The sequence below is a fragment of the Peromyscus maniculatus genome, chromosome 11 (assembly GCF_049852395.1).
Source record: "Peromyscus maniculatus bairdii isolate BWxNUB_F1_BW_parent chromosome 11, HU_Pman_BW_mat_3.1, whole genome shotgun sequence".
In the NCBI taxonomy this organism is placed as follows: Eukaryota; Metazoa; Chordata; class Mammalia; order Rodentia; family Cricetidae; genus Peromyscus; species Peromyscus maniculatus.
In genome coordinates this window covers 74,536,002-74,561,224 of record NC_134862.1, presented here as the reverse complement: position 1 = coordinate 74,561,224, position 25,223 = coordinate 74,536,002, and the positions used below count along the sequence as shown (strand labels likewise).

Here is a 25,223-nt window from a genome sequence, read left to right as displayed (position 1 = left end):
AAGCTTGCTTGACCACTCTATCTGGAAACACTTCTTCTGAGCTCTTACTGGTTTTAGTGCCATAAACCAATAGGTCAATATCCTCTTGGCCTGTTCATATTGTCTCCCTCTGAACTGTAAGCTCCCATTTTAGCGATCACAGGAATCAATTAGTCTCTATTGATTCCACGGCATCTTTCCAGCACCTTCACACGGTTGGCACTCACTACTTGACCGATGAAAAAGGAATGAGAAGTAAATAAACAGGGCAAGCTGGAAATACAGAACACGCAAGGCAAACAGAATGGGTCCCATTCAAGCCTGCAGACTTTGAACTAAAAGGCTGGAGAAATATCGCCACTGAACTGGAGCACCACTCTTCTCTGACATCTATCAGCAAGGATACTGGATGGTTTCCCTCCAGCTCTGCTGTTCCCACATACCTCTATTCTCCAAGGCCGAGGGAGGAAAAGCTTGAGCCTAGATTAGGGACTAGATCTTTCGGGAATGCAGAGAACAGGAAAGGGGTCTGGTGACATTATTTTGAAGACAGCAGAAGTGCCATGTCTGTCCATAGCTGACCCATCAAATGACAGTTTTGTCAAAAAGCCGTTTTCCAGGCCACACCCTCATCGGAAGTGCATTGTTTCACGTGCACTGACTGTGCTTCTGATTGGCTGGGGTCACCTCCCCCTCCCCCACCACTATCAGTGGCCTACTGCTCTTCAAAGACTGGCTCAATTTCAGGTTCTTATGTCCGGACATGTGAGGCAGTTGGAGAGACTGAAATAACCCCAGAGTTTACACAACTCTTTCTTTGACCATGTGGAGGGTGACTGAATTTAGGCCATAGTTAATAGGTGACTATCATCAAAAGGAAAATCTATTAAGCAAGCACCCAACTTTAGTCAATACAGTAGTTTCACCATATCCTTTCATTATGCCAACTTTACCACTGATCAACTTCCTTCTGAAAATGTGAATGGAAAATTACAGAAATACTTATTTTGAAATTATTTTGAAATTACAGTTCTTGGTAACATAATGAAATCTCACAGTGTCCTGTCTGGGACATGAATCAACCTTCTGTCCAGTATATTCACTCTGTATGTATGACTGGCATGGCAGATTAGTCAGCATTTGCCACAATTGTCATTAATTTCTTACTGAAAACCTTTGTCATAGATGTATGCCCAGCATCTGGTATTATCTGTGGTTTCAGGACTCCACTGGGGTGGATGGGTCTTAGAATAAACCAAGGAGCACTACTGTAGTGATCACAGTTTGTACCATTGAAATTACTACTCGTGAGTTTTGACCAATTATACATTCTGTCTGTTTTGAATGGTTAAGTGTGTACTTCTAACTAAATTTACTCCAAGATCACTTAAAATCTACTGAGGCCCTTTGGGATTTAAGTTTTCTTAATTTAGCGGGACACTGGCAAATTATGTTTAAAGATGCTGTCCTGGTGGTTTTATGTCAACCTGACATAAACTAGAGTCATCAAAGATGCCTCAACTGAGAAAATTCCTCTATAAGATCGGGCTGTGGGCCAGCCTGTAAGGTATTTTCTTAATTAGTGATTGATGTGGGTGGGGCCACCTTTGGACAGGTGGTCCTGAATTTTACAAGAAAGTAGACTGAGCAAGCCATGGGAGTAAACCAGTAAGCAACATCCTCATGGCCTCTGCATCGGCTCCTGCCTCCATGTTCCTGCCCTGTTTAAATTCCTGTCCTGACTTCCTTCAATGACTGATAGTGGCGGGGGAGGGGAAGGTGATACCAGCCAATCAGAAGCATAGTCAGTGTACGTGGATCAATGCACTATGATGTGGAAGTGTTAAATCAAATATTTTCTTGCCCAACTTTGCTTTTGGTCACGGTGTTTCATCACAGCAATCAAAACTGTAACTAAACCGGGTGGTGGTGGCTCACGCCTTTAATCCCAGCACTTGGGAGGCAGAGGCGGGTGGATCTCTGTGAGTTCGAGGCCAGCATGGTCTATAGAGTGAGTTCCAGGACAGCCAGGACTGTTTTACAGAGAAACCCTGTCTTAAAAAACAAAAAAGGAGGCTGGGTGGTGGTGGCGCATGCCTTTAATCCCAGCACTCGGGAGGCAGAGCCAGGCGGATCTCTGTGAGTTCGAGGCCAGCCTGGGCTACCAAGTGAATCCCAGGAAAGGCGCAAAGCTACACAGAGAAACCCTGTCTCAAAAAAACCAAAAAAAAAAAAAAAAAAAAACAAAACAAAAAACGAAACCATAACTAAGACAAGGGCACATATCTCACATATTTAAAACTTAAAAAATAAACAAAAACTAACAGAAAATATATGTGAATATTCTCAAAGTCCATTCCAATAATTAAATTTGTTGTTTCAAATGTAAAAACACATGTTTTAAGGGGGGTGTTAATTATGTCTATATTATAGAACCCACTCTCAGTGTGAATCCAACAGACCTTTCAGCCGGTGGACATCAGAGCTTGTCTCAGTATTTCCTTGAGATGGATACAAAACCACAGAAAAATTTAAAGGCATATTAAGACATTCTTCAATTAAAAAAGGACTCTTGGATCTATCTCCAATGGAACAGCATTTTCTGAACTTTCTTACATTTATTTGGTATATAGCACCATCCAGATGCTGTGGTAAAATGTTATTTTGTTGTTACTGTTTTCAAAACAGGGTTTCTCTGTGTAACATCTCTGTCTGTCCTAGAACTCACTGTGTGGACCAGACTGGCCTCGAACTCACAGAGAGCCGCCTGCCTCTGCCTTTCAAGTGCTGAGATTAAAGGTGTGTGCCACCACTACCCCACAACTAAAATGTCATTTTAACAAATATTTATAATAACCCCGTGAACCAGTGCTATTACTTATCTTCAAACTTTACATCCTGGAGGAAGATATTCACCAGATTTCAGTCAACACAGCAGAGCTGAGTTGAAACTCAAACCCTATCAGGGTTGGCATTGAGAAAAGTTACTATGAAGCTGTCAATAAGGACTTGGTAGAAAAATTTGACACAGAACTCAACTACACTGACTTGTGCCATAGTGAAAGTTACTCTTCTGGAGTTCAACATCTACAATGATAGACTTGTAGTAAATAAACTCTTTGAGAGTAGTTGTAAGATGAATCACCAGTTTTGTTTTTTGAGACAGTGTTTCATGTAGCTGAGATGAGCCTTGAACTTCCAGCCTTCCTGAGTCCACCCATCTCCACAAGTTTGAATTACAGGTATGTACTGCCATATCCATTCCTCTTTTTTTTTCCAGGCACAATCTTGCCACATTGTTCATGCTGGTCTAGGATTCAAGATTCTCCTGCCTCAGCCTCCCTAGTGTTGGGATTACTGGTGCGCACCACCCATTTCTGGCTTCAATAAAATTTGAGAACCAACAGGTGCATTGTTTATTCATGAGACTGTAAATAAGGCTTAGGAGACTCTACACAAGAAACACGATTTTTTCCAGGCTGGCTTCAAACTTACAAGGCATTCAAGAAACATCTGCTCCTCCCATCTCTATCACAGCCAGCTGAGAGAGGCCAGCTCCCACGAACTGCTCCAGGGTTAGGAATAGAAGACACCAGAGTAGCTAGGGATTAGGAAAAAATTCCTTTCTATCTAGAGGCTAGACTTTTGCTATCTGATGGTAACTTTCTCTTTTACTTCATCTTAAAAATGGTCTCTGACTCTTTCTGTTGCCACACAGCTACATATTTTTACATACATACATCTTTTCACATGGCTACACATCTTTTCTACATCTCCTTTCTATCCAGCTTCATTTTCCTTGCCTCCACACAGTTACCAATCTCCACACAGCCACAGCTAAACATCTCCTTTACACAGCTCTTACCATACAGGATTTCACACAGTTCCTAGGCACAGCTCCTCTCCATAGCAGCAGTTTTCTCACAGCTCTTTCTCACACTCATACACATACTTCTACATTCTCACATACTCACTCTTTCAGCCACTCACCCCATCACATTTCTCATGCTTCTTCATCTCACTCAGCGCACGCGCGCGCGCGCACACACACACACACACTCCACTCACATTCTGCAGCAGTTCTCACATAGCTCTCTACATAGTTGTCTCTTTCCACACTGCCGCTGCTCCCTCAGAGCCAAACTCTGGACAATTATAAGTTATATTTTTAGGGCCCTATCCATTCTCAAAACATAAGTCACATAGTTTCTCTTAGACTAGCAATGTCACATTGACCCATGAATGTAGCTCTAAGTTGGTGAGGCACCCCAGACAGTAAACAATTGGCTGAATCTTGAGCGGTCAGGGTGCGTGCAGAAAGAGAATTACTGCAAGGAGCTTATCTCAATGTAAACAGCCTGGCCTTAGTTTAGCAATAAACAACACCTGGGAATTGGTCTTTGCACGTTTTCTGCAGGGGCAGTTAAGTCTGTTTTGAATGTGCTCTGAAGTCCAAAATTCGCTGTCTGTGTAAAAGGCTGTCTTTGTGACTGAGAATTTTATGTCAGTCTGAGTAATGTAAAATATCCTAGTATTATTTCTATACATCAAAATTATACAGCTTAAACAGAAGTCATCTTCCTGAACATCCACAGCTATATGTGTACCCAATAAGTGTAAAACACACCACCAAAGGACTGTGGAAAGAACCGCACTGTTCTTATTAGGGAGGCATAGCAGTGGCACTCAAAGTTACGGACAGAAAACAACCATTCAGTCAATAACCCCACGGCTTTGCCAAGTGGGCCCCCCAACCTGTTAAACACTAGCTGTCACTGCTGTACATTCTCACGGCCCCCTGCACATCTCTACCTCCCAATGCTGGGATTATGGCTCTGTGGCACCATATCTGGCTAACACATTTTACTAATTTTTTCCAGTCTGTGCCATACACTTTATGTTTTTCCTAAATGTTTACTCTTGGCAACACATGTATACATGTGGCAAATGCCTAAATTTACTGTGCCTTATGAGAAGTAGTAATAATATGATTGCTCAGAAGTTCTTTCCTTTGGCCCATATCACATCCTCTAGTTGTCTTCTCAAAGACAGGTTATGATGAAGGAACAAGTGCTTTGCCCCCATAGCTGTATGTTACTAGGAGTGTGCGGTGTCTGAAGAGGCTCGAAGGCTATGGACGCCCTGGAACTAGAGTTACAGATGGCTGTGAGTGGCAATGTGCACACCGGGAACTGAGCCCAGGTACTCTGCAAGAGCATCAACTGCTCTTACCTGCTGAGCTAGTTCTTTAATCCTGTTACATAATTTTAGAGGGTCTTTGGTTGGGGCATAGCTCAGTTTTAGAGTGTGTGTTTAGTATGCACAAGTCCTGTATTCAACCTACCAAAAAGGTGTCTCACTTTTTCAAATATTGAAGTAACTTGCTTTGCTAACTTATCTGACTATAGTGCTAATGAAGACTAGTTTTTCTAATACTTTTAGTTCAGTACTCCAAATTTAAGGCCAAATTAAATTGAATGATTCCCCACCCCCACCCCCAACAGGGTTTCTCTGAGTAGCTTTGGCACCTTTCCTGGAACTCGCTCTGTAGCCCAGGCTGGCCTTGAACTCACAGAGATCCACCTGCCTCTGCCTCCCGAGTGCTGGGATTGAAGGCGTGCACCACCACTGCCCGGCTGAATGATTATTTTCTAATATGGGGTAATCTATGCCCAGATTCTCCTAGACCCTGGAGACATGTTACAAGTATATATACAGAAACCTAGTTAGATTGCAAGTACTCTGGGAGGCACTTAATTCACCCAAAGCCACAGTTTATAAATCAAAGAACTAAGGTGTAAGTTCAGGCCAGATGGACTACTCTACAGCCTTTTGTGCTGTGTTATTCAGTTACTGAGGTAATTAAAAATGGACTACTCTTTATGAACTAGGCTCTGTGTTAACATTATCTCAATGATAATGAGATAGCAAGCACACTTCTGTAATTTCCAGACTTGGAAGTCTGAGGCAGGAGAGGAGAGTTGAAAGCTAGCCTGGGCTATATAGCAGTTCCTGCCTTAAACAACCAAATTGTCTCAACTCATCATTACAACAATCCTATGTAAAAATCTCTAGCTGTGAAAATTTTCAGTTAAAAAATCCAAATACTTTAGGGAGAATGTTTGAAAAGAGTCAAAAGCGGTTTGCTCGCCCTTCTACTAGCTGCTTCTCACCCCTCGGACATCACTTCCACTTGTGGCCACTCTACCGTCCTTGATTTAACCCTCTGTTTGCTGGAGTGTGTTTGCCTTACACAATTTAGTTAACTAAAAGATGAAGCTGGGCTATGTGTGATCAAGTGAGGTTTATTATGGACAAGTGGTAGAAAACAAGGCTAGTGCTACCCATAGGTAAGTTCCTGGAGTCATATGTAGAGAGACCATTATTAAAAGTTTGCTTTATTTTTCTGTGGAGTCAAGTGCTAGTTATTAATTACAGTTAGGTTTCTTTTTCATTCTTTTCAGACGTTATCAGAAGATAGTATCACCTTATCAATAATTAAATAAACTAGGTTCCAATGTTTCTGTCCACATCTGGATTGTTCAGGTGATCAGGAACTCTTGATTCCTTTAGCTTTGAGTTCTTCATTATATCTATAAAGGAAACAGAAGGACAGATCATGACCAATAAAAAGGGAATGGGAAGCACATTCCACTTCTTTCCCATTGTCAAATGGCTACATAACTATAAATGTAATCTTCTAAGGAACTTCAGATAGAAACAGGCAGGAGGAAAAGAGACACCTAAAGAGTTCATTTGCCTTCACTGTGTTTCAGATCTCAACTGCCCAAGTTCTAACTGCTGATATGACGTAAGTTTCCTATATAAAAATGTAATTTTTAATTTTAAAGAAAACACACACACACACACACACACACACACACACACACACGATGGGCCGTGGTGGTATACCCCTTTAATCTCAGTAGGTGGATCTCTGAGTTTGAAGTCAACATGGTCTACAGAGGGAGTTCTATCTAGGACAGCTAGGGTTACATAGAGAAACTCTGTCTTGAAAAACAAAACAATGAAAAAAACCAAAGGAAAAAAACCCAGTGCTGGGGGCGTCCAATCCAGGGGTTACACATGCTAGGCAAGCATTGAACCTCTAAGCCACATCCACTCACCTATTTTCATTATTTAAAACAAAAAAATTATTTGTGTGTGTATCTGAGTGTGTGAGTGTGTGTGTGGTGGCTTCTAGAGAGACCAGAAGACCATTCTAGATTTCCTGGGACTTGGAGTTGTAGGCAATTGTAAGCTACCTGAAGTGTGTGCTGGGAATCAAATTTCAGTCTCCAGTAAGAGCAGTTGGCATGCCTAACAGCTGTGATATCCTCCAGTCCTCTAGGTTCAACCTCGAATGCCCCATGGCTAATGTGAGTATTTATAAAAAATTGGCAAAATGTGATGAACTACAATGTTTCATTTTATATTCACAAAGCACCTAAGAACAAAACCAAGTGGGAATGGGTTCTTGATTGATTACTAGAAGTAAAAAAAAAAAAAAAAAAAAAAAAACCAAAAAACCTTTCTCCCACTGATAGACTAATAGGTTATAAACACTTAAAGTTTATGTAAACGTAAGTTTCCTCAATTCTCATTAATCCAGAGAAGACTCAACTATAGAGCCAGAGTCTTTATTCTATATAATCCTTTAGACTTCATTAACTTTTTTTGTTTATAACAGCAGAAAAATCACATAAGCAATATGAAGTTTATCATACTTCTTAGATTTCTTGAAAAACAGACTTCAAATATTTGATTGTAACACCACTATTTGTCATGACAATATTAACCTTTTTTTTGTATCTGTGTAGTACATACGTGTGTGTGTGTGTGTGTGTGTGTGTGTGTGCTTGCTTGTGTGTATGAGACAGAGGTCAGTGATAGGTATTGTCCTCAATTGTTTTCCACCTTTTCTTTTGGAGACAGAGTCTCTCACTGAATCTGAAACTCACTAGTTTGGGAAGACTGACTGTCCAGCAAGCTACAGGGTCCTCTTGTCTCTGCCTCCTCAGCACTAGGATTAGAGGTGTGTACCACCAAGCCTGGCTTCCCCCACTTCCTTAAAGAAATGAATATCCTTAACTGCTGATCCATCTTCTCAGCCCAGTGTTAACTACTGAGTAAACAGTTTTTAAAAACTTTCCAGTGCTCATGGAATACCTCACTCCAAATGTTATTCCTAATACTATACCCTATACATTTAAAGCTCACTTATTACACATGGTTGAAAGCAGGCGATAAAAAGCAGATGCTGGAAATTACTTAGTAAATTGTGAGTTTTATATGTTGTGACGGTAGTCTGAATGAGGGCTGGCTTTGAGATTTCACTGGTATGCTCCACTTCCTGTTCTCTCCCTGCTTCCTATATGCGGATGAAAATGTGATCAACCAGCTTCCTATTCCTGCAGCTATGCTTTCCCTAACTATTGCCACGCCTTTCCTACCATCATCGACTCTGTTCTTCTGGAACCATAATCCAAATAAACACGCTTTTCTTTACGTTGCTTTTGGTCATGGTATTTTATCACAGCAACAGAAAATTAATTAATGCAGTTGTCAGAGAGGGGGAGGGAGGAGAGAGATAACCATGAAAAATGAGAACCCACTTAGACAATAAACTGTTGAATCTAAAATCTAGATAACATAAGCTGAATCTAAATTCTAGATAACATAAGCTGAATCTAAAATCTAGGTAACATAAGCTGAATCTAAAATCTAGGTAACATAAGCTGAATCTAAAATCTAGATAACATAAGCTGAATCTAAAATCTAGATAACATAAGCTGAATCTAAAATCTAGATAACATAAGCTCGGCCACTTTTAACTTATTTGTTGTAACTTACCAGACTTTGATAGAAATGATACATTTCTACTTCATACACAATTTTGTCAATATTACATGTGAATTACAAACACACATGTACACAATCACTCACACACACACACACACACACACAGCCATCTAGGTAGCTTCTGAACCAGTTCTACAACACTTTGGTAGTAGGCTTACCTCCAAATACGAAACAGCTGAGAGGCTCCTGCTGACCCCACAAAGAAATTAACAGCAAACAAACTCCAATTTTTTGGTATAATTACAAGTGAGTACCTTGACCAAATAAACCCTGTTGAAACAAAGCATTTTTTAAGGGCACAGACTATTCTAGAATAATGTATTTTAATATTAATATTAGAGCAAGGTTAACTATGAATAAGGCTATGACAATAATAACACAGGATGAAGGACAAAGAAATGTGGTACTATGAGTCTTAAAAAAGTACCTTTAAATTGTATTATATAAAATTATATTTATATAATTATTATAGATGTCATAAAAATTCTCATGATATAATTTTTCAGTATTATATAAATTCCCAGTTCTTACATTAAAGGGAGACTTTGCTAGGAACCAATGCACATTAATTAACTATACCATCTTCCCACTTATAAAAGTGTGTTTATGTAAAAACCTGAAAAGCAAAACCTCAAGCAGATACTTATTCCCAATAACCTTCCTGCCTAAGCTATCCATAATGCAGTAATTCCCTAGAGATGGATAAGTAAATATGTATGCAGACATTTGCAGAATAAAATCATTACATGAACATAAAACTAAACAGTTTGGTTGTACACCTAGCCTTTAAAGGCTAAGCCATCTCTTCAGCTAGTATGTGGTTATTGTATAGCAATCTCTTTCAGGATAAAAAAGGTCTATCTTGGAAGGAAGTTTGTTAAGACTCAGGATGTTCCTTTTGTTACTGTTGTTGGGAGGGAAACATGGTGGGGGGCTGATTACAACATATTATATGCATGTATGAAATTCTCAGTATAAACAAATAAAAGACTCAGACTGATCTGAAGAGAAGCTAGTTAAAACTCAAGAAGTAAATTCAAAAGTATCAAGAAGTTCCTAAAACTCACCAGAGGCACCCAGTCCCTCTCTTCAAGTTTATATAAACCGTAAACAGGGCTGAGAGAGCCTCTGTGATAAGCTAAGCTGCATGGAAGACATTAGACTAACAGAGCTTAGAAGAAACATTGTCTAACCTATCAAGCTGCCTGCAGGTTGTGCAGTGAGCTTGTGCAATGAGTTCACACTTCCTGGGCTGTCACCCATGCTGGGGCAGGTTTTCAGTGATGCTGCTATCTGAGTAATTTCTGGTCCTCTAAGTAACCTCTCAACCCCTACTTCCGTAAGCAACTCCAAGAAACTCACTGGTTCACCAAGCTGAACTTTGGTGGTATCAGCTCCTTAGCTGTAGCGAGTAGACATTTTCTCATCCCACCTCAGGAATAGTGTTCTACAACAGTGGAATATGGAAGCTTTTAATTTACCTGTAGCCATCAGGACGGTGGATTGAGCTGTGCTGAGTTTCTCTGCAGGTCTGGCCATGTCAGCTAACCCTGCACACACCAATCCCTGCAAATACACATTTAAGACATGGGGGTAGGGCATAAGAGGGAGGCATAATGATTTTAAATTTTAAATTAGACATAAAGTATTTGTGAATTTCCACATGAGAGCTATATCCATAATATTGTCCATAACATTAAAAACTTTCAGAGCATAACAAAAAGCTACAACAAATTCTCCTTTTTATGTTTTCTATCAATATTCTTTGTTTTTTTAAAAGAAGTACCAGGAAAGTTACTGATAATTTTAGCTTGTTAGATGATTTTTCCTTATTTTCAAAGGTGCCTTTACCCACTGAGCTCTTATTGGCCCTAGATGATTTTTCTTTAACATTAAAGCACACATGGCCATATATTCCTTGTTGTGTGTTTTTAAAGACTTATTTTTATTTTTTATGTGTACGAGCATTTTGCCTGCATATATATGTGTACCATCTGTGTGCAGTGCCCACAGAGGCCATACGAGGGCATTGGAACCCCTGCTCCTGGAGCTAAAGCTGGCAGCGAGGCATCATGTAGATGCTGGGAACTGATCTAGGTATCTGTAAGAGCAGCAAAGCTCTAGAGCACTGAGCATCTCTCCAGCCCACTCCTATTCCCGCTGTGCTTTCAGTGTCTCTTACAGAGTCCCCCACACATACCCTAAAACATCAGCATCACTCAGAAAGCGTGGTACTGAGCTGGGCCTGGCTCCTATAGGCTTGCAATCCAAGATATTTGGAGGCTAAGGGAAGGAGGATCACAGGTTTAAGGCCATTCTCAACTACAAAGTGAGTTCAAAGGTCAGCAGAGGTATCTTAATGAAGTCCTATTCCAAAATAAAACGAGAGCTGAGGATCAAAAGTTCAAGGCAATCTGGGTAATTTAGTGAGACTATGTCTCAAAACAAAAGGTAAAAAAAGAGGGTGAGGATATAACTCCATGATAGAGCTTTTGTGCTATCCATGCATGAGGCCAGAAACAAAAACAAAAAAAACCCACAATTTAAAAACCCAAACCAGCTGGGCGGTGGTGGTGCACACCTTTAGGCTCAGCACTTGGGAGGCAGAGGCAGGTGGATCTCTATGAGTTCGAGGCCAGCCTGGTCTACTGAACGAGTTCCAGGACAGGCACCAAAACTACACAGAGAAACCTTGTCTTGAAAAACAAACCAACAAACCAACCAACCAACCAAACAAATAAACAAACAAACAACCCAAACAAACAAAAAACAACAAACAAACAAACCACCACCAACAAAAAACAAAATAATAACAACAACAGCAAAAAACCCAAAACAAAGTACCTGGTAACTTTAAGATTACACCCAACTATGTAACTGCTCCTTGTTATTTAGTTTATGCACTGACTAACACAAAGCACATGAACTGCTGAAATTTAACTTGTACAATAGTAGTAGTATGTTAAGCTGGGGGATGCACTTCAGTGTAGTACACCACTTGCCTAGCATATGCAGGCCCTGAGAGCAATCCATACTGCAAATCAATTAAAAAAAAAAAAAGGAACTATGTCTGTTTAAAGATCTTCAGGAGGCTAAGGGTCCATTATGATGTTTTCAGAGGAGAAAGCAGAAAAACGGGAGACAAATGCTATAGATGATAAGGACTCTGTCCAGCATGTATTATTCCTGCAACTGACCCCTGTGCCTTGCTCTAAAAGCCCTTTTTTAAAAAAAATTATGAATCTCTATGTAGAATGGGCTACCTTCCAACTGACCTGACTCCTCTGAGTGCTGGGATTAAAGGTGTGTGCTACCATAACCATGCTAAAAACCTTTTCTTATGTCTGATTCTCTAACAGTAGCACAAAAGCCTCCCCTGTTTTCCAAAGTACCAGTCCTTGAATAAATCTAATTTCCCTTCCACCACGTCTTAGCTCCTACAGTACAGGCTTTCAAGCAGCAAGCAGCCAGACCTGCACCCAGCAACACAATGAGTATTATTCAGCTACAAAACAAAGCAAATTCAAATATGCAGTAAACCGGAGGACATGTTCAGTGAAATAAACATTGCATGATTCCATGGGACTGGAGAGATGGTTCAGCAGTTAAGCGTGCTTGTTTGCTCTTGCAGAGGACTAGAGTTAGGTTCCTAGCACCAATGCTGGGCAGTTCACAGATACCTCTAACTAACTCCAGCTTCAGGAAATCTGTCACCCCCTTTTGGCCTCCTCAGGTACCAGCAACATGTGCAAATAGTGCACACAGACACAGACATAAATAAATCTTTAAAAAACATTGCATGATTTCACTTCCATGAGGTACCTAGAACAGCCAAATTCATAGAAATTGGCTAACTAACATGTAGAATGCTATTTTAAGAGAAAGAAGCAGTATGTAATGGTCCTCAAGTCTCCAAGATATAAAGCAGATTAGCTATATGATAATGCACTGAGCACTACCCAGATGTATATTTAAAATACAAAGCAAAAATGGTTAAGATGGTAATTTTATATGAATTCTGTCATATTAAAAGAGTTTACAGACCAGCAGTTTTCAACTTAGAGGATACCAGAATCACCTGTAGAGGTTATTAAAACACAGCTTACTGGGCTCTATCCCTGGAGTTTTTCAGATTGAGTAGACCTGTGATAGGGACTGAAGATCTGCATTTGTCAAAGTTCCAAACAGATCCTTTTCAGTGATTTGCCACAAACAGTCACTAGAATGGATATATATTATCCATTCTATATATGTACATATATATATATAATATAATATAATATAATATAATATAATATAATATAATATATAAAAGTAATAATCTTGGAGCCAAAAAGCCATAGGCTCTATCATTTACACCAAATGCTTTTATGTAATATATGTATTAGACAGAGTCATTACTTAGGCTGGCCTCAAATTCTATACATGGCCAGCGGAGAGACTTAAACCCCTTGATCTTCCTATCTCTGCCATCCAAGTACTGGGATAAGAGGCTGTACCACCATGTGTAGCTCTGTATGTTTTGTTAAGAAATGTGTATCCAGGGGTTGGGGATTTAGCTCAGTGGTAGAGCACTTGCCTAGCAAGTGTAAGGCCCTGGGTTCAGTCCTCAGCTCCAAAAAGAAAAAAAAAAAAGAAAAAGAAAAAAGAAATGTGTATCCAGAGGCCCTTTCTGATAGACAGAGTTCAGATAAACTAAGGTAGCTAGTATATCCTTCATAAGATTTATCTCAAATTAGTAAATTTCTATTAAGAAATTAATTATTTTAAGTAACTCCTGTTAAAACTTAAGACTTACCCATTTCATTATTGGAGCCCAGAAAAAAACTGTTCTGGGGCCTGAAAAATAAAAGAAAGAAAAATTCAGAAGTAATCAAATATAATATATGTATTCCTTTATCAGCTAACACCAAATTCTACTCTGCTTTCTATACACTTTATATTAACATGTAGAAAGGTACAAAAACACTGTAACATCAATCTTTCATGTGTCTTTCTGATATTATTGCCCACTACTAGTATTTATCACATTAAAAATAAGCTAAGGTGAGCTAGGTGTTAATGGCACAGTCTTTTGTAATCCCAGCACTCAGGAGGCATAGGCAGGCTCATCTCGGAGGAGGAGGCTAGATGAGTCTAAAGAGCTAGTTGCAGGATAACCACTCCAGCAGTTAAGAGCACATGCTTTTCCCAGAGGACCTAAGTTCAGTTCAGTGGCTCACAACCACCTGCAACTCCTGCTCCAGGGGATCTGATGTCCTCCTGTGACCTCTGCAGGCACTGCACTCTTGTATAAATACTCTACACTGACATACACATATACACATAAAAATAAATCTTAAAAGAACAATGGAGATGGTTCTGGAAATCTTTCCCAGTGCTTTGATTTGAACAAGGAACTTAATTTTAGTTTAGTCACAGACAATCTTTAGAGGAAATAACAAATCATAAAATTTTAGTAACATAAGCTTTAGTAAGGTTCATTCAATTTATTAACAACTGTAGCCATAAATGACAATTCATTGTATGCACCCTATTAAAAGTTCTTGTAAAAATTCTGTATATTCTATTTTATTTAATATATTTCAACATATACATATATTATACATTATTTTACATACACATATACACACCCTTTAACATCTGTTTTTTGAGACAGAATCTCAAAAATTCCTTAGTAGCAAGGTCCTCATTTTAGTCAGTCTGGTACGTCCCTACTTTAAAATGTTATTATTAGTTTTTGTTTGTTTGTTGGTTGGTTTGTTTGTTTTTCGAGACAAGGTTTCTCTTGTGTAGCTTTGGAGCCTGTCCTGGAACTCACTCTGTAGCCCAGGGTGGCCTTGAACTCAGAGATCCGCCTGCCTCTACCTCCCGTGTGAGAGTGCTGGGATTAAGGGCGTGTGTCACCACCACACCTAAAATGTTAAATAAATATCTGAAGTATCTGAAATGAATTTTTTTCTGGGTGAGGTGACTCATACCTATAATCTCACCACTTGAGAGGCTGAAGTAGGAGTATTGCTGTGAGTTCATGGCTAGCCTGGGCTACACAGAAAGAGCCTTTCTCAAAAACAAAGAAAGAAAAGAATTGTTTTTCTTAGATAGATAACCTAGAATCTGAGAAGCATGACTTCCAGAGCTGGGAGGAAACTCAGAGAAGCTGTAAGATGCATTCAAGCCGAGCATCCAGTGAGCCCCATAGACAAACAATTCTTTTTACTTCCAGAGGACACTGTGAGGTGGGAGACAGATTTTGTTAGGGGAATTTAAAATGTAACTAAACCTGCCAAGTTTAGAACATATCAGAATACTCAATATTATATATGTGCTTATATACATGTGATCAACAAAATACATTTCCTTCTTTTTTCTCTTTTTGAGACATGTTCTTGCTAAAGTGTAGCTCAGACTGGCCTGGAACTAATGGTAAAATTGTACAGGCATGTCCCACTATTCCTGGAATCCTTATATCACTATGTAAACATTATACAATCTAATATAAAAGTGATTTATAAAAGCAAATTCAAGAAGGTTAAAAACTCTGATTATGCCCATGTCCATTACTACTGCCTTAATAGTCTACTTTACTTTGCAACCATAATTTTTTTTTCTTTTCTTTTTTTTTGAGACAGGGTTTCTCTGTGTAGTTTTGGTGCCTGTCCTGGATCTCGCTCTGTAGCCCAGGCTGGCCTTGAACTCAGAGATCTGCCTGGCTCTGCCTCCGAGTGCTGGGATTAAAGGCGGCACAACCATAATTCTGTAAGACAGGGTCTTACTATGTAGAGCTGGTTAGCCTGGAATTTGTTATATTGACCAGGCTATCTTTGAACTCAGAGAGATCCATCAGCTCCTTTGAAGCTACAGTTACAGGAAGCTGTAAGCTGTTTGATGTGGGTGCTAAGAACAGATTTCAGGTTCTCCAGAAGAGCAGCAAGTGCTCTTAACTGCTGAACCATCTTTCCAGCACTCAATAATTTTCATTATCAAATATTCTCACAATATAATCCAAGGATATATGAATTTGGTACTTACATGCTGAGGAATGAAGGTAAAAAAAATATTCAAAATCTCTTTCTGTAATTAAATCATTATATTTCTATAAGAGCTTTGCACTTTGTATGTACAGTAAAATGCAATTTATAACATATAACAGTCTTATATCTGAGTAAGGTTTTTCAAGAAGTATTTTCTGGCATTAGAAACACTTTAGATTAGATTCATTATGGATTTGATTTGATTTATATGAGTGATTTCCTCACATGTCTGTCTGTGCACCACTTGTGTGCCTGGTGCCCTAGGAGGTCAGAAGAGGGTGTTGGATTCCTGAAACTGGAGTTTCAGACAGTTGTGAGCCACTGTGTGGGTGCCTGGAATTGAAGCTGGTTCCTCTAGAAGAGCAGCCAGTGCTCTTAACAGAGTTTTTTCTACTCAATTATAAGCATCAAAACTTAGAACCTTTTGATAGTTTTAATTCTCCCATCAACCATTTTAACACTGTCTACAAATTTGTTCCAAAACCTACACTATACATAGAGTAGGTGAAGGTGTATGGAAAAAATGTAAAAATAATTTAATATGAGATACCTGAGAAAATGAAGCTTAGCATTATAATTGTACTCACAAAGACCTGATCTCTGCTGCGATCTTCTAGTGTTTGGAGACTTATTCTGAAAACGATATCCTAAGACTTTGATTGCAGTATAAACTACCACCAAATGTGGTGTGAAGTCTTCTGTTTGAGTCTCAGCACCACACAAAAAAAGTTATACCAGACTTACCAATATCTAAATCCCTTTACTTTCATCCCTCAAAATCTTGTTTTAGGCTTCAGGTTATCACGTTAGCCTTAATATCTCCAGATTAAGCTAAATGCTCCTTTGAACACCCGAAGCAGCTCATACAGTCTACTGTCTTCCACACTGGGCTTAACTACATCCAGTATAGAAGCTTATCAAGATAGTCAAACTTTATGTTTGACCAAGAGTGGCCTTGGCATTGCTTTATTCTCAAGGTCAGAATTCGTTGTTTTCTCATCTCCAGGGGCACAGGCTTCCTTCATGATAACTTCACTAGACTTTTACTACCAAAAAGTTACTCAACTCTTAGACTATGATGTCCATCCTAAACTCAGAATACAGATTCCTGTCATTTCATTTAGAGTGAGCTGAGGAGGAGGTTCCAGTCATCATGCCAAGGTCACTTTCCTTTGTCATACATGGAAGCCCTGGATCATAGGCTGTATCAGTTTCTTAAGTTGGTTTTTATTACTGCTTGAAACTGGTTTTCCTCACTCAGGGAAGTGTACCTTCTCAGTCTCTGGGTTAAACGGGTGTCCATATTTACTTTGAATACTTTTGGATTCTCCCAGCCTCCACCATCTCAACACTGTTTATTCTGTTGTCGTCCTCAAATTGTTTTCTAAGAAAGGTCCTTAGATTCTAGCTTCTCTGAAAGTTTAATGGTTGAACATTTGGGTTAATGAACAGTAAAGCTTTCCAATAGGTTTACCTAGTAACTAATTTACTCAAATGCTCCAAGCTAGACAACAGTTTAAAAATATAACTGTACAAATGCCTACAGAACCAAACCAACCAACCAAAAAACAAAACAAAAAAAAAATCAAAACAACCAACCAACCCTTCACTCCAAAAAAACCCTTCAAACATAAAATTAAGTGGCCAGGATTTTGGCACAAGAAAGGTATTTTAACTAGTGGAAAAAAATTAGATTTTTTTGCCTGTATGTATGTATGTGTATCATATTCATACCTAGTGTCCATGGGGGTCAGAAGAGGGTGTCAGATCCCCGAAACTGGAGTTACATATGGCTATGAGCTACCATCTGGGTATGGGGAACCAAACATAGTTGCTTTGTAAGAGCTGCAAATGCTCTTAACTGCTGAGCCATCTCTCCAACAACAATTAGTGATAGCTTTAAACAATGAAAACAAACTTGAAATGAGTTTAATAACTTTAAGTACTAAACAGAAAAGTATCAGTAGCACATATGTTAAGACTTTCTAAATTGCTGGTTTTTTTTGAGATGGTGTGGGGTTTGGGGACTGTTTCACTGTGTAGCCCAAAATGACTTGGAAGTCCCTAGGTAGCCCAGGCTGACCCTGAATTCACTGCTTTCTTCTGGCCTTAGTCTCCCAAGGAACAGGATTACAGATATGACCCACCACTCCCAAAACAAGGTGGCTTGCTTTTGTTTTTTTTTAACTTTGCTTTTAAATTGTTAAAAAGAAAAGGAGGGCTGGGTGTGGTCATACACACCTTTAATCCCAGCGTTCAGAAAGTAGAGATAGGTAGATTTTGTGAACTTGAAGGCCTTCCTGGTCTCTTCTAGACCATCAAGGACTTCATAGTGAGACCCTGTCTCTTAGAGGAGGGGGTGCACCAACCAATATAACCATAAACATTTCAAAGAAAACTTAGTTTGCTCTTTCATTTGATCTCAACTTCAAAGTATATAGCAAATAAATGCAGATATTGTGTGAATTCAGACATAGAAGCTGTCACTCGATCTAAACAAAGTTTTAGTGAGACAAAAAACAGGGTTATGTTATATACAACTATAGTTAGTCTCACAAGAAAACATAAAAATAAATGATAATATCTCTAATGTGATTATAATACCTTAATATCAGGATAATCAGAAGTATAACAGTAGTTATTAATGTTTATTTTTTAATGAAATAACTAAGTGGAAAATGAATTTAAGAAATTTCAATTTAGAGCTCAACAAAAAAAAGAAAGCCATTATTAGAGAGAAATGTACACTCTTTTTAGACAAGGAATTAACTAACAATTCACCTTTTTTTTCCTTAAGACTACTCTCAAAAGTAGGAAAGGCCTCAATAATTGATAATTTAGAAACACCAGACAGTATTCTATATACATTTAAAATTTTCTGCTTAAGGATAATGAAAATATAGCAAATAGCACAATAGTTTTTTCTTTTCTTTTTTTATATTACTCATCACATTTATTCAATGTGTTTGTGGGAGTGGCACATGCACTAGGCATGCACATAAAGGTCAGAGGACAACGGTTGAGAGCCAGTTTTGTCCTGCTATGTGGGTCCCAGTGGTCAAACTCAGGCTGTTAGGTGCCTTTACCTGCAGAGCCATCCTGCCCAGCTCCTGTTTTTTGTTTTTGTTTTCTTGGAGCAGCTCTCATCGTATAGTTCAAGGGATCTTGGACCAAACTGTTCAGTCCAGGCTGGTCTGGAACCTGAGGTGATCTTCCTGCCTCAGTCTCCATGGGTGGCAGGTTGGCATACCTTCCCCCTGTTCTTTCTTTTTTGGGTTTTCTGGGACAGGACCTCAGCATGTAGCTTTGAACTCCCTGAGCTCCGTCTGCCTCTTCCTCCTGAGTACTGGGCTTACAGGGGTGCACAAGCACCACAGATAGGCTGATGGACTTTTATAAACCAAATTTTACTTCCCGGTTTCTTTGGCTGTGAGGAGTTATCAATGGATAAATCAGTTCTATCCAGAACATAGGCTATATGTATGTATGATTCTTTCTATGGGGGCGGGGGGGGGGGTAGGGAGAGGGAGACTTCCTTCTTGGAAAAGCTCATGCACACATAAGTTAACAAACACTGAACTGGTATTCACTGTGTCCAAAGTGAAGAATCAACTTTCTTATTGAATGCTGGAAGGTCACAAAGAAGGCCACTACCTCTTCTCATTCCTTCCACACCATTCTCTATCACCACCTTCCTTTTCTCCACTTTCTAAACTCTCATCCTCTTTATCTCCTGAGTGCTGGGAGTACAGACATGACTGTCTGGGCTTGTCTGAGATCTGTTCATTCATTCTTTATGTGTAGCTCTCAGTTGGCAGAGGCAGGAGGATCAGTTTAAGATCAGCTCTGGCTTAGCTACATAGCAAGGCCAAACTGGCCTACATGAGATTCTGCCTCAAAGCCCCCCAAACAAAACAAAAAGCAAACAAACAAAAACAAAACAAAACCCAAAAGTGCTCTGTGTGTGTGAGTGTGTGTGTGTGTGTGTGTGTGTGTGTGTGTGTACATGCATATATACAGTACAGAACTGTTACCTATGGCTGCCTTAGCATCAGCAGCATATCAGAACTTCTCTGAGTTTAGTATGCACTGATTAACTGCACGTCTTTTACTTTTCAACACCCCTCTTAGTTCCATATACTATGCAAGTCCACCTGCTTGATACCGCGTGGCCAACGACCCACACACATCTGACACCATTACTGGTTGACAAAACCATTTTCATCTGTGCTAAAACTGGTTCTGACTTAACATTAAGAACATGATTATTAATACTGATGTTTCATTTTATGCACCTCTTGGTGCATAAATTTTAAAAAAGTATGCTTTTTAAATTAGTAATGTTTTTGTCCCCAGCTGAATTCATCCATGTTCCATTATTACAATGAAATTCCTAAGGCTAGTACTTGATAATAACTTTCTGGGGTTGGGGAGATGGCTCAGTGGTTAAAGGTACTTGTTGCTTTCAGAGAGGATGGGATTTGGTTCCCAGTCCAGGGAGGCAAATCCAATGACCTCTTCTGACCTACTTGGGCACCAGGCATACACGTGGCACACAGACACACACATAAAAAGTGACTAAGTCTTAAAAAAAAAAGAACTTTCTTTTGGCTCATAATTATAATGATGTCAGGTCTAAGGCCTTTTAGTGATGGCCTTTTGCTGACAGAGTCCTGAGGAAGGCAGAGCATTCTACTCAGCAAGAGAGGAAAAGGCTGTGTCAGGTATGTGTATGGTCTCTGTCCCAAAGTTACTAGGACTCAATCATAGGCCCTTCACCCTAAGGAATTTATCTCATTCTAATTACTCCCCAAACGTTCCACCTCCAGTAAATTTCCAGTTACTTAATGCCTCACAATGAGGATTCAATCTCAATATAGAAGGAGTTGAAGGACATTCAAACCACATCAACAACTAAGCTGTTAAGTAAACATTGTGAAACATAACTTCAAAGTTATGCCCTGACAAGTGCCTAGAGCACAGTTATACAACTGACTTGTTTGGAGCAGTGTGCTTTATATACAGCTAGCTAGACGGTGGACTAAGTGATATCCCCCTTATGTGAGTTGAGGAACTTGTCTAGGAATCACATTTAGTCATATTCTGCTATTTTTCTACAGAGACAGATCATTCTGTGTCATAGCACATGATATATATAAGCAGACAGATGACAAAGGCCTCAAATTTCTGGGCCACACAGCATTCTATAATATATATCTATATAAAATATGTTCTTGTTGCCTCTCTAGAAATAGTTGTCAGGGACAAAAATAAATCTAAAAATGTATAACAAGCAATATATATTTTCCAACTGTTAATATTCTAACCTTCCATAACGTTTTATTTTTTATTTATTTATTTATTTATTTTGGTTTTTCGAGACAGGGTTTCTCTGTGTAGCTTTGCACCTTTCCTGGAACTCACTCTGTAGACCGGGCTGGCCTTGAACTCACAGAGATCCACCTGGCTCTGCCTCCCGAGTGCTGGGATTAAAGGCGTGTGCCACCACCGCCCGGCGTCATAACTTTTTAAAAAGAAAGAACTCTTGTATATGAATGTAGTCTAATGCTTAGAAGGTGATTCAATTACAAATACTAATGTACAGTGGTATTCAAAGGGATTATTTTCATTCTGGGTAATAAGTAGAACAATAATCAGTGTTTTCTTAGATCTTTTCCCCCCCCTCTTTGGTTTTTTCGAGACAGTTCTCAGTGTAGCTCTGGCTGTCCTGGAACTAACTCTGTTTAACACTAGTGAGCCAACTAGTGTTTCATATTTTTCATGCTTGTTCATTTCTATATTGCTGTGCTTACAACTTTTCAATCACAAATAAGTTTTTAGTGATAGGCATATTTATGTATTATTCAAAAAATTTAATTGCTAGAGCTGTAGTTGGGTTCCATTCCCAGTACCACATAAATAAGGAACACTGAACATGTCTGTAACCTTAGCACTGGGTGTAGAGCTAGATGGTGGAGACAAGCAGATTCCTGGAGCTCACTGACAAGCCATCCTGGGTGAACTGATGAGCTCCAGGTTCAGTGAAAGACTTACACTTTCTGGTAAGGTGTCTGGTCCCAGTGGAACATACCTTTAATCCCAGCATTTGGGAAGCAGAGGCAGGAAGAGTTCTGGTGAGTTTTAGAATAGCCAGGAGAAGGTAGTAAGATATAGTCTTTTTTTTTTTTTCTTCTTTTTCAAGACAGGGTTTTTTTTTTTGTTTGTTTGTTTGTTTTTGTTTCTGTGTCACAGTCCTGGCTGTCCTGGAACTAAAGTCACAGAGATCTGCCCGTCTCTGCCTCCTGGTATGCTAAGATTAAAGGAGTGTGCCACCAAACCTGGAGCTCTAGTTTAAAAAAAATAAGACTATGGCTACACAGCAAGTTCAAGGGCAACCTGAACTAGGCGGGACCTTGTCACAAAAACAAACAAACAATGACAACTGCCCAAACCCTTTATTTGGAAGAACATTTGTTCTGATTTGAAAAACAAATACTTTGCTACATGTCTTACAGATATTATATTATTTAATTTTCACAAGGATTCTTAATTTTAAGATATCTAAGATTTGGGGAATTCTTTAAGGCCAAGGTCATATAGTCAAGACTCAGAGCACCTCTGACTGTCTTCTAAGTTTGCGTTCCCTGTATTACACTTAAAACAGAAGAAACCCAGACTTCCGGGTGAAATGCACAAAGTACTCTTCATTCTGCAGTTGAAGTATTATAAACAGTAAGTACAGGTGGCTAAAAGCCAGGGTCTTGGAAAAGATCAACAAAGGACTCCCTTCCAATTCCTTGTTAGTTTAGGTACTTTAAAACTTCTGCTCATCACTGTTCTCATGCCGTGCCCTAAACAAAAAGCTGGAGAGGAAGAATTGTCACAGAACTCAATTTCTTTTTTTTCTTTTCTTTCTTTTTTTTTTTTTTTTTTTGGTTTTTTGAGACAGGGTTTCTCTGTGTAGCTTTGCGCCTTTCCTGGAACTCACTTGGTAGCCCAGGCTGGCCTCGAACTCACAGAGATCCGCCTGGCTCTGCCTCCCGAATGCTGGGATTAAAGGCGTGCGCCACCACCGCCCGGCTCAGAACTCAGTTTCTTTGTGACACCATGATCGTTACACAAACTATCCAACTCTCATCTCCTGAAAAATCTCTGCCATAAAACATAGCAAATAAAAAAATGTAAAAACTAAAAGGCAACTCCACAAACCTCATCAATAAAGTTCCTTAAAAATAAGCTATTACGCCGGGCGGTGGTGGCGCACGCCTTTAATCCCAGCACTTGGGAGGCAGAGCCAGGTGGATCTCTGTGAGTTCGAGGCCAGCCTGGTCTCCAAAGCGAGTTCCAGGAAAGGCGCAAAGCTACACAGAGAAACCCTGTCTCGAAAAACCAAAAAAAAAAAAAAAAAAGCTATTTTTGGTGGGGGGAGGTTGGAGGTTCGGGAGGAGGGAAGAGAGGGGGATCTGTGGTTGGTATGAAAAATGAATAAAAAAATTCCTTAATAAAAATAAATAATACTGCAACTCAAAAAACAAGCTTTATAAGGGTTTTTATATTGCAGTAATGCTATTGAGTGTGAAGCTAAAGTCTATGCAGAAGTACACACCATCCTTTTATCAAACTGAACACCAGATTTAGCAACCAGCCCAAACCCCAGAGAGCTGCTTCAGCTCTTGGCAGCACCAAGCCTTTCTAGTACCAACTGCAGAATACGGATTTACCTAGGTCAAGGCAAAACCCACCCAAAAATGTTAGTAACTCAGTTTTTTCTACTGAGAATAAATTTTCCTGTTCGTAATCTTATGCTTGAAAGACTTCATAATATAATCAAACTTTAGTCCCCAACCAAACAAGTATTATCAATTCCCATTTTGTATTAGAAATAACCTAACTGCAGAATGATAATAAATACCTAGAGGGACCGGGGTCTTCCAGTTTCTTAAAGAATTGTTATTTTCAACTACAAGAATACTTATCCAGCACAAGTGACAGCTAACGTCCCCAAAGAATCAAGCATGTATGTTATTTTTGATTTTCACACTGAATATATTTTACAAGAATTAGGACTAGGACAAAGGTGTAGAATTCTGCCCAAGGTCACACCTTAGTAAGAGGTGGAGCAGAATTATATACCTATCTGCCCACATAAAAAAGGCTCAGATAGAACCTGGTCAGTGATTGCGTAATGACTGGTTCATACTGGATCTCTGGAGCTAGGAGTGACATTGACCGGGAAGGGGAGTGGGGGACAGTCCAATTTTGGGAAAGGCTCCCTCAGCAGGCCTTTGCAACAGGAGCTGAAGTATGACCTTTACTCCAAACCCTCTGCTGAGATCAGACACCTATTCAGCTTTCTCACGTGCGTTAAAAATCCACGGAGGGAAAACGGGAGTCGAATGACTGTTACATAGTGGCCCAAGACCCCAGAAGTTCAAGTCTAGAGGCCAGGTCGGGGGTTTGAGCAGCGCTTAAAAGGCCGAAGGCAACCCAAGTCAACAGCGGCACCGGGTGGAGACACTCGGCTTTGGGAAGAGGCGCAAAATGAGATAAAGTGAAGGATTAGGAGAATTGATGGGTTCCCTTCAGGTGACGAGCCTGGGACTCTGAGATTCCTGCAGTAACTAAACTGTCACTGGGCCCCTAAAGTCCCACTTTTGGCAGGAGAGGGGCGACCTCGGTGCGAGCCGTCCAGGATTCATTACCTGCCGGGTGGTTGTATAGCGGCCTCAATTTCTCTGGCAGCAACATCTCCACTTTATCCATGAGTCGGTGGTAGGTGGCCCGCAGGCCTCGGGCGCCGGCAGCTGCCATCTCGGCGGCGTCGGGATCGACAGCAGCTCGGTGGGAGCGCCGCTGTGTCCTCGTTCCTGGCTGACAACGAAGGGCGGCCCCGTCACTTTCTCTCCACCGCGCGAAGGGTCCGCCTCTGCCCTAAGGCGCCCTTCCCCCGGCTCTGCCAGCTCCGGGTGAAGCTCCTAGAGGCCTGGTCCGGCGAAGGCTGGGAGGGCGGAGCCTCAGCGAAAGCCCGCCCCAGCCCGCCTCCTGCCAGAGGGCGGGGGAGACGGAGGAGGAGTCATGGCAACAGGTGCTCAAGAGGTCGCCGTGCCCCGGCTGCGCGCGCGGGGAGGGCGAGGCGCTTGCGCAAGCGGAGCGGCCCGCCCTAATTGGCCGGCCGCGCAGAGCGGAAGGGGCGGGACCAGACGCCCACCTCCTTCCGGTTCTAGAGGACATATTGGAGAGGGGAAACTGAAGCCGCGAGTCTGTTCCGCCCCTCACTTTTCACTATGAAGGCTGTGGTTAAAATAAGCTTTCTGGGCTCTCCTCGCCCCAACTAAAGATGACGCCGCA

The 25,223-nt window shown here is 40.3% G+C and overlaps 2 protein-coding genes across 5 annotated transcripts in view; both read right to left on the bottom strand.

The window, feature by feature from the left end:
• Adcy10 (adenylate cyclase 10) overlaps nucleotides 1-621 on the bottom strand; it is a 101,467-nt gene extending 100,846 nt beyond the window's left edge. For 2 of the 4 annotated variants that reach the window (XM_076547900.1, XM_076547898.1), the window contains exon 1: nucleotides 423-573. The gene's annotated coding sequence lies outside the window, so the exon portion shown is untranslated. Of the gene's footprint in view, nucleotides 1-422 lie in introns of all 4 variants that reach the window. The other 2 variants (XM_076547897.1, XM_076547899.1) reach the window with 2 other exon arrangements.
• Nucleotides 622-6,350: 5,729 nt separating this feature from the next.
• Mpc2 (mitochondrial pyruvate carrier 2) lies at nucleotides 6,351-25,113 on the bottom strand. Its single transcript, XM_042258493.2, has 5 exons — nucleotides 24,578-25,113; nucleotides 13,640-13,680; nucleotides 10,323-10,407; nucleotides 9,000-9,111; nucleotides 6,351-6,572 (listed from the first exon to the last, which is right to left on the bottom strand). The coding sequence occupies exons 1-5, from the start codon at nucleotides 24,684-24,686 to the stop codon at nucleotides 6,530-6,532; spliced, it is 390 nt and encodes a 129-aa protein (XP_042114427.1). The 5' UTR covers nucleotides 24,687-25,113; the 3' UTR covers nucleotides 6,351-6,529.
• Between the last annotated feature and the right edge of the window lie 110 nt (nucleotides 25,114-25,223).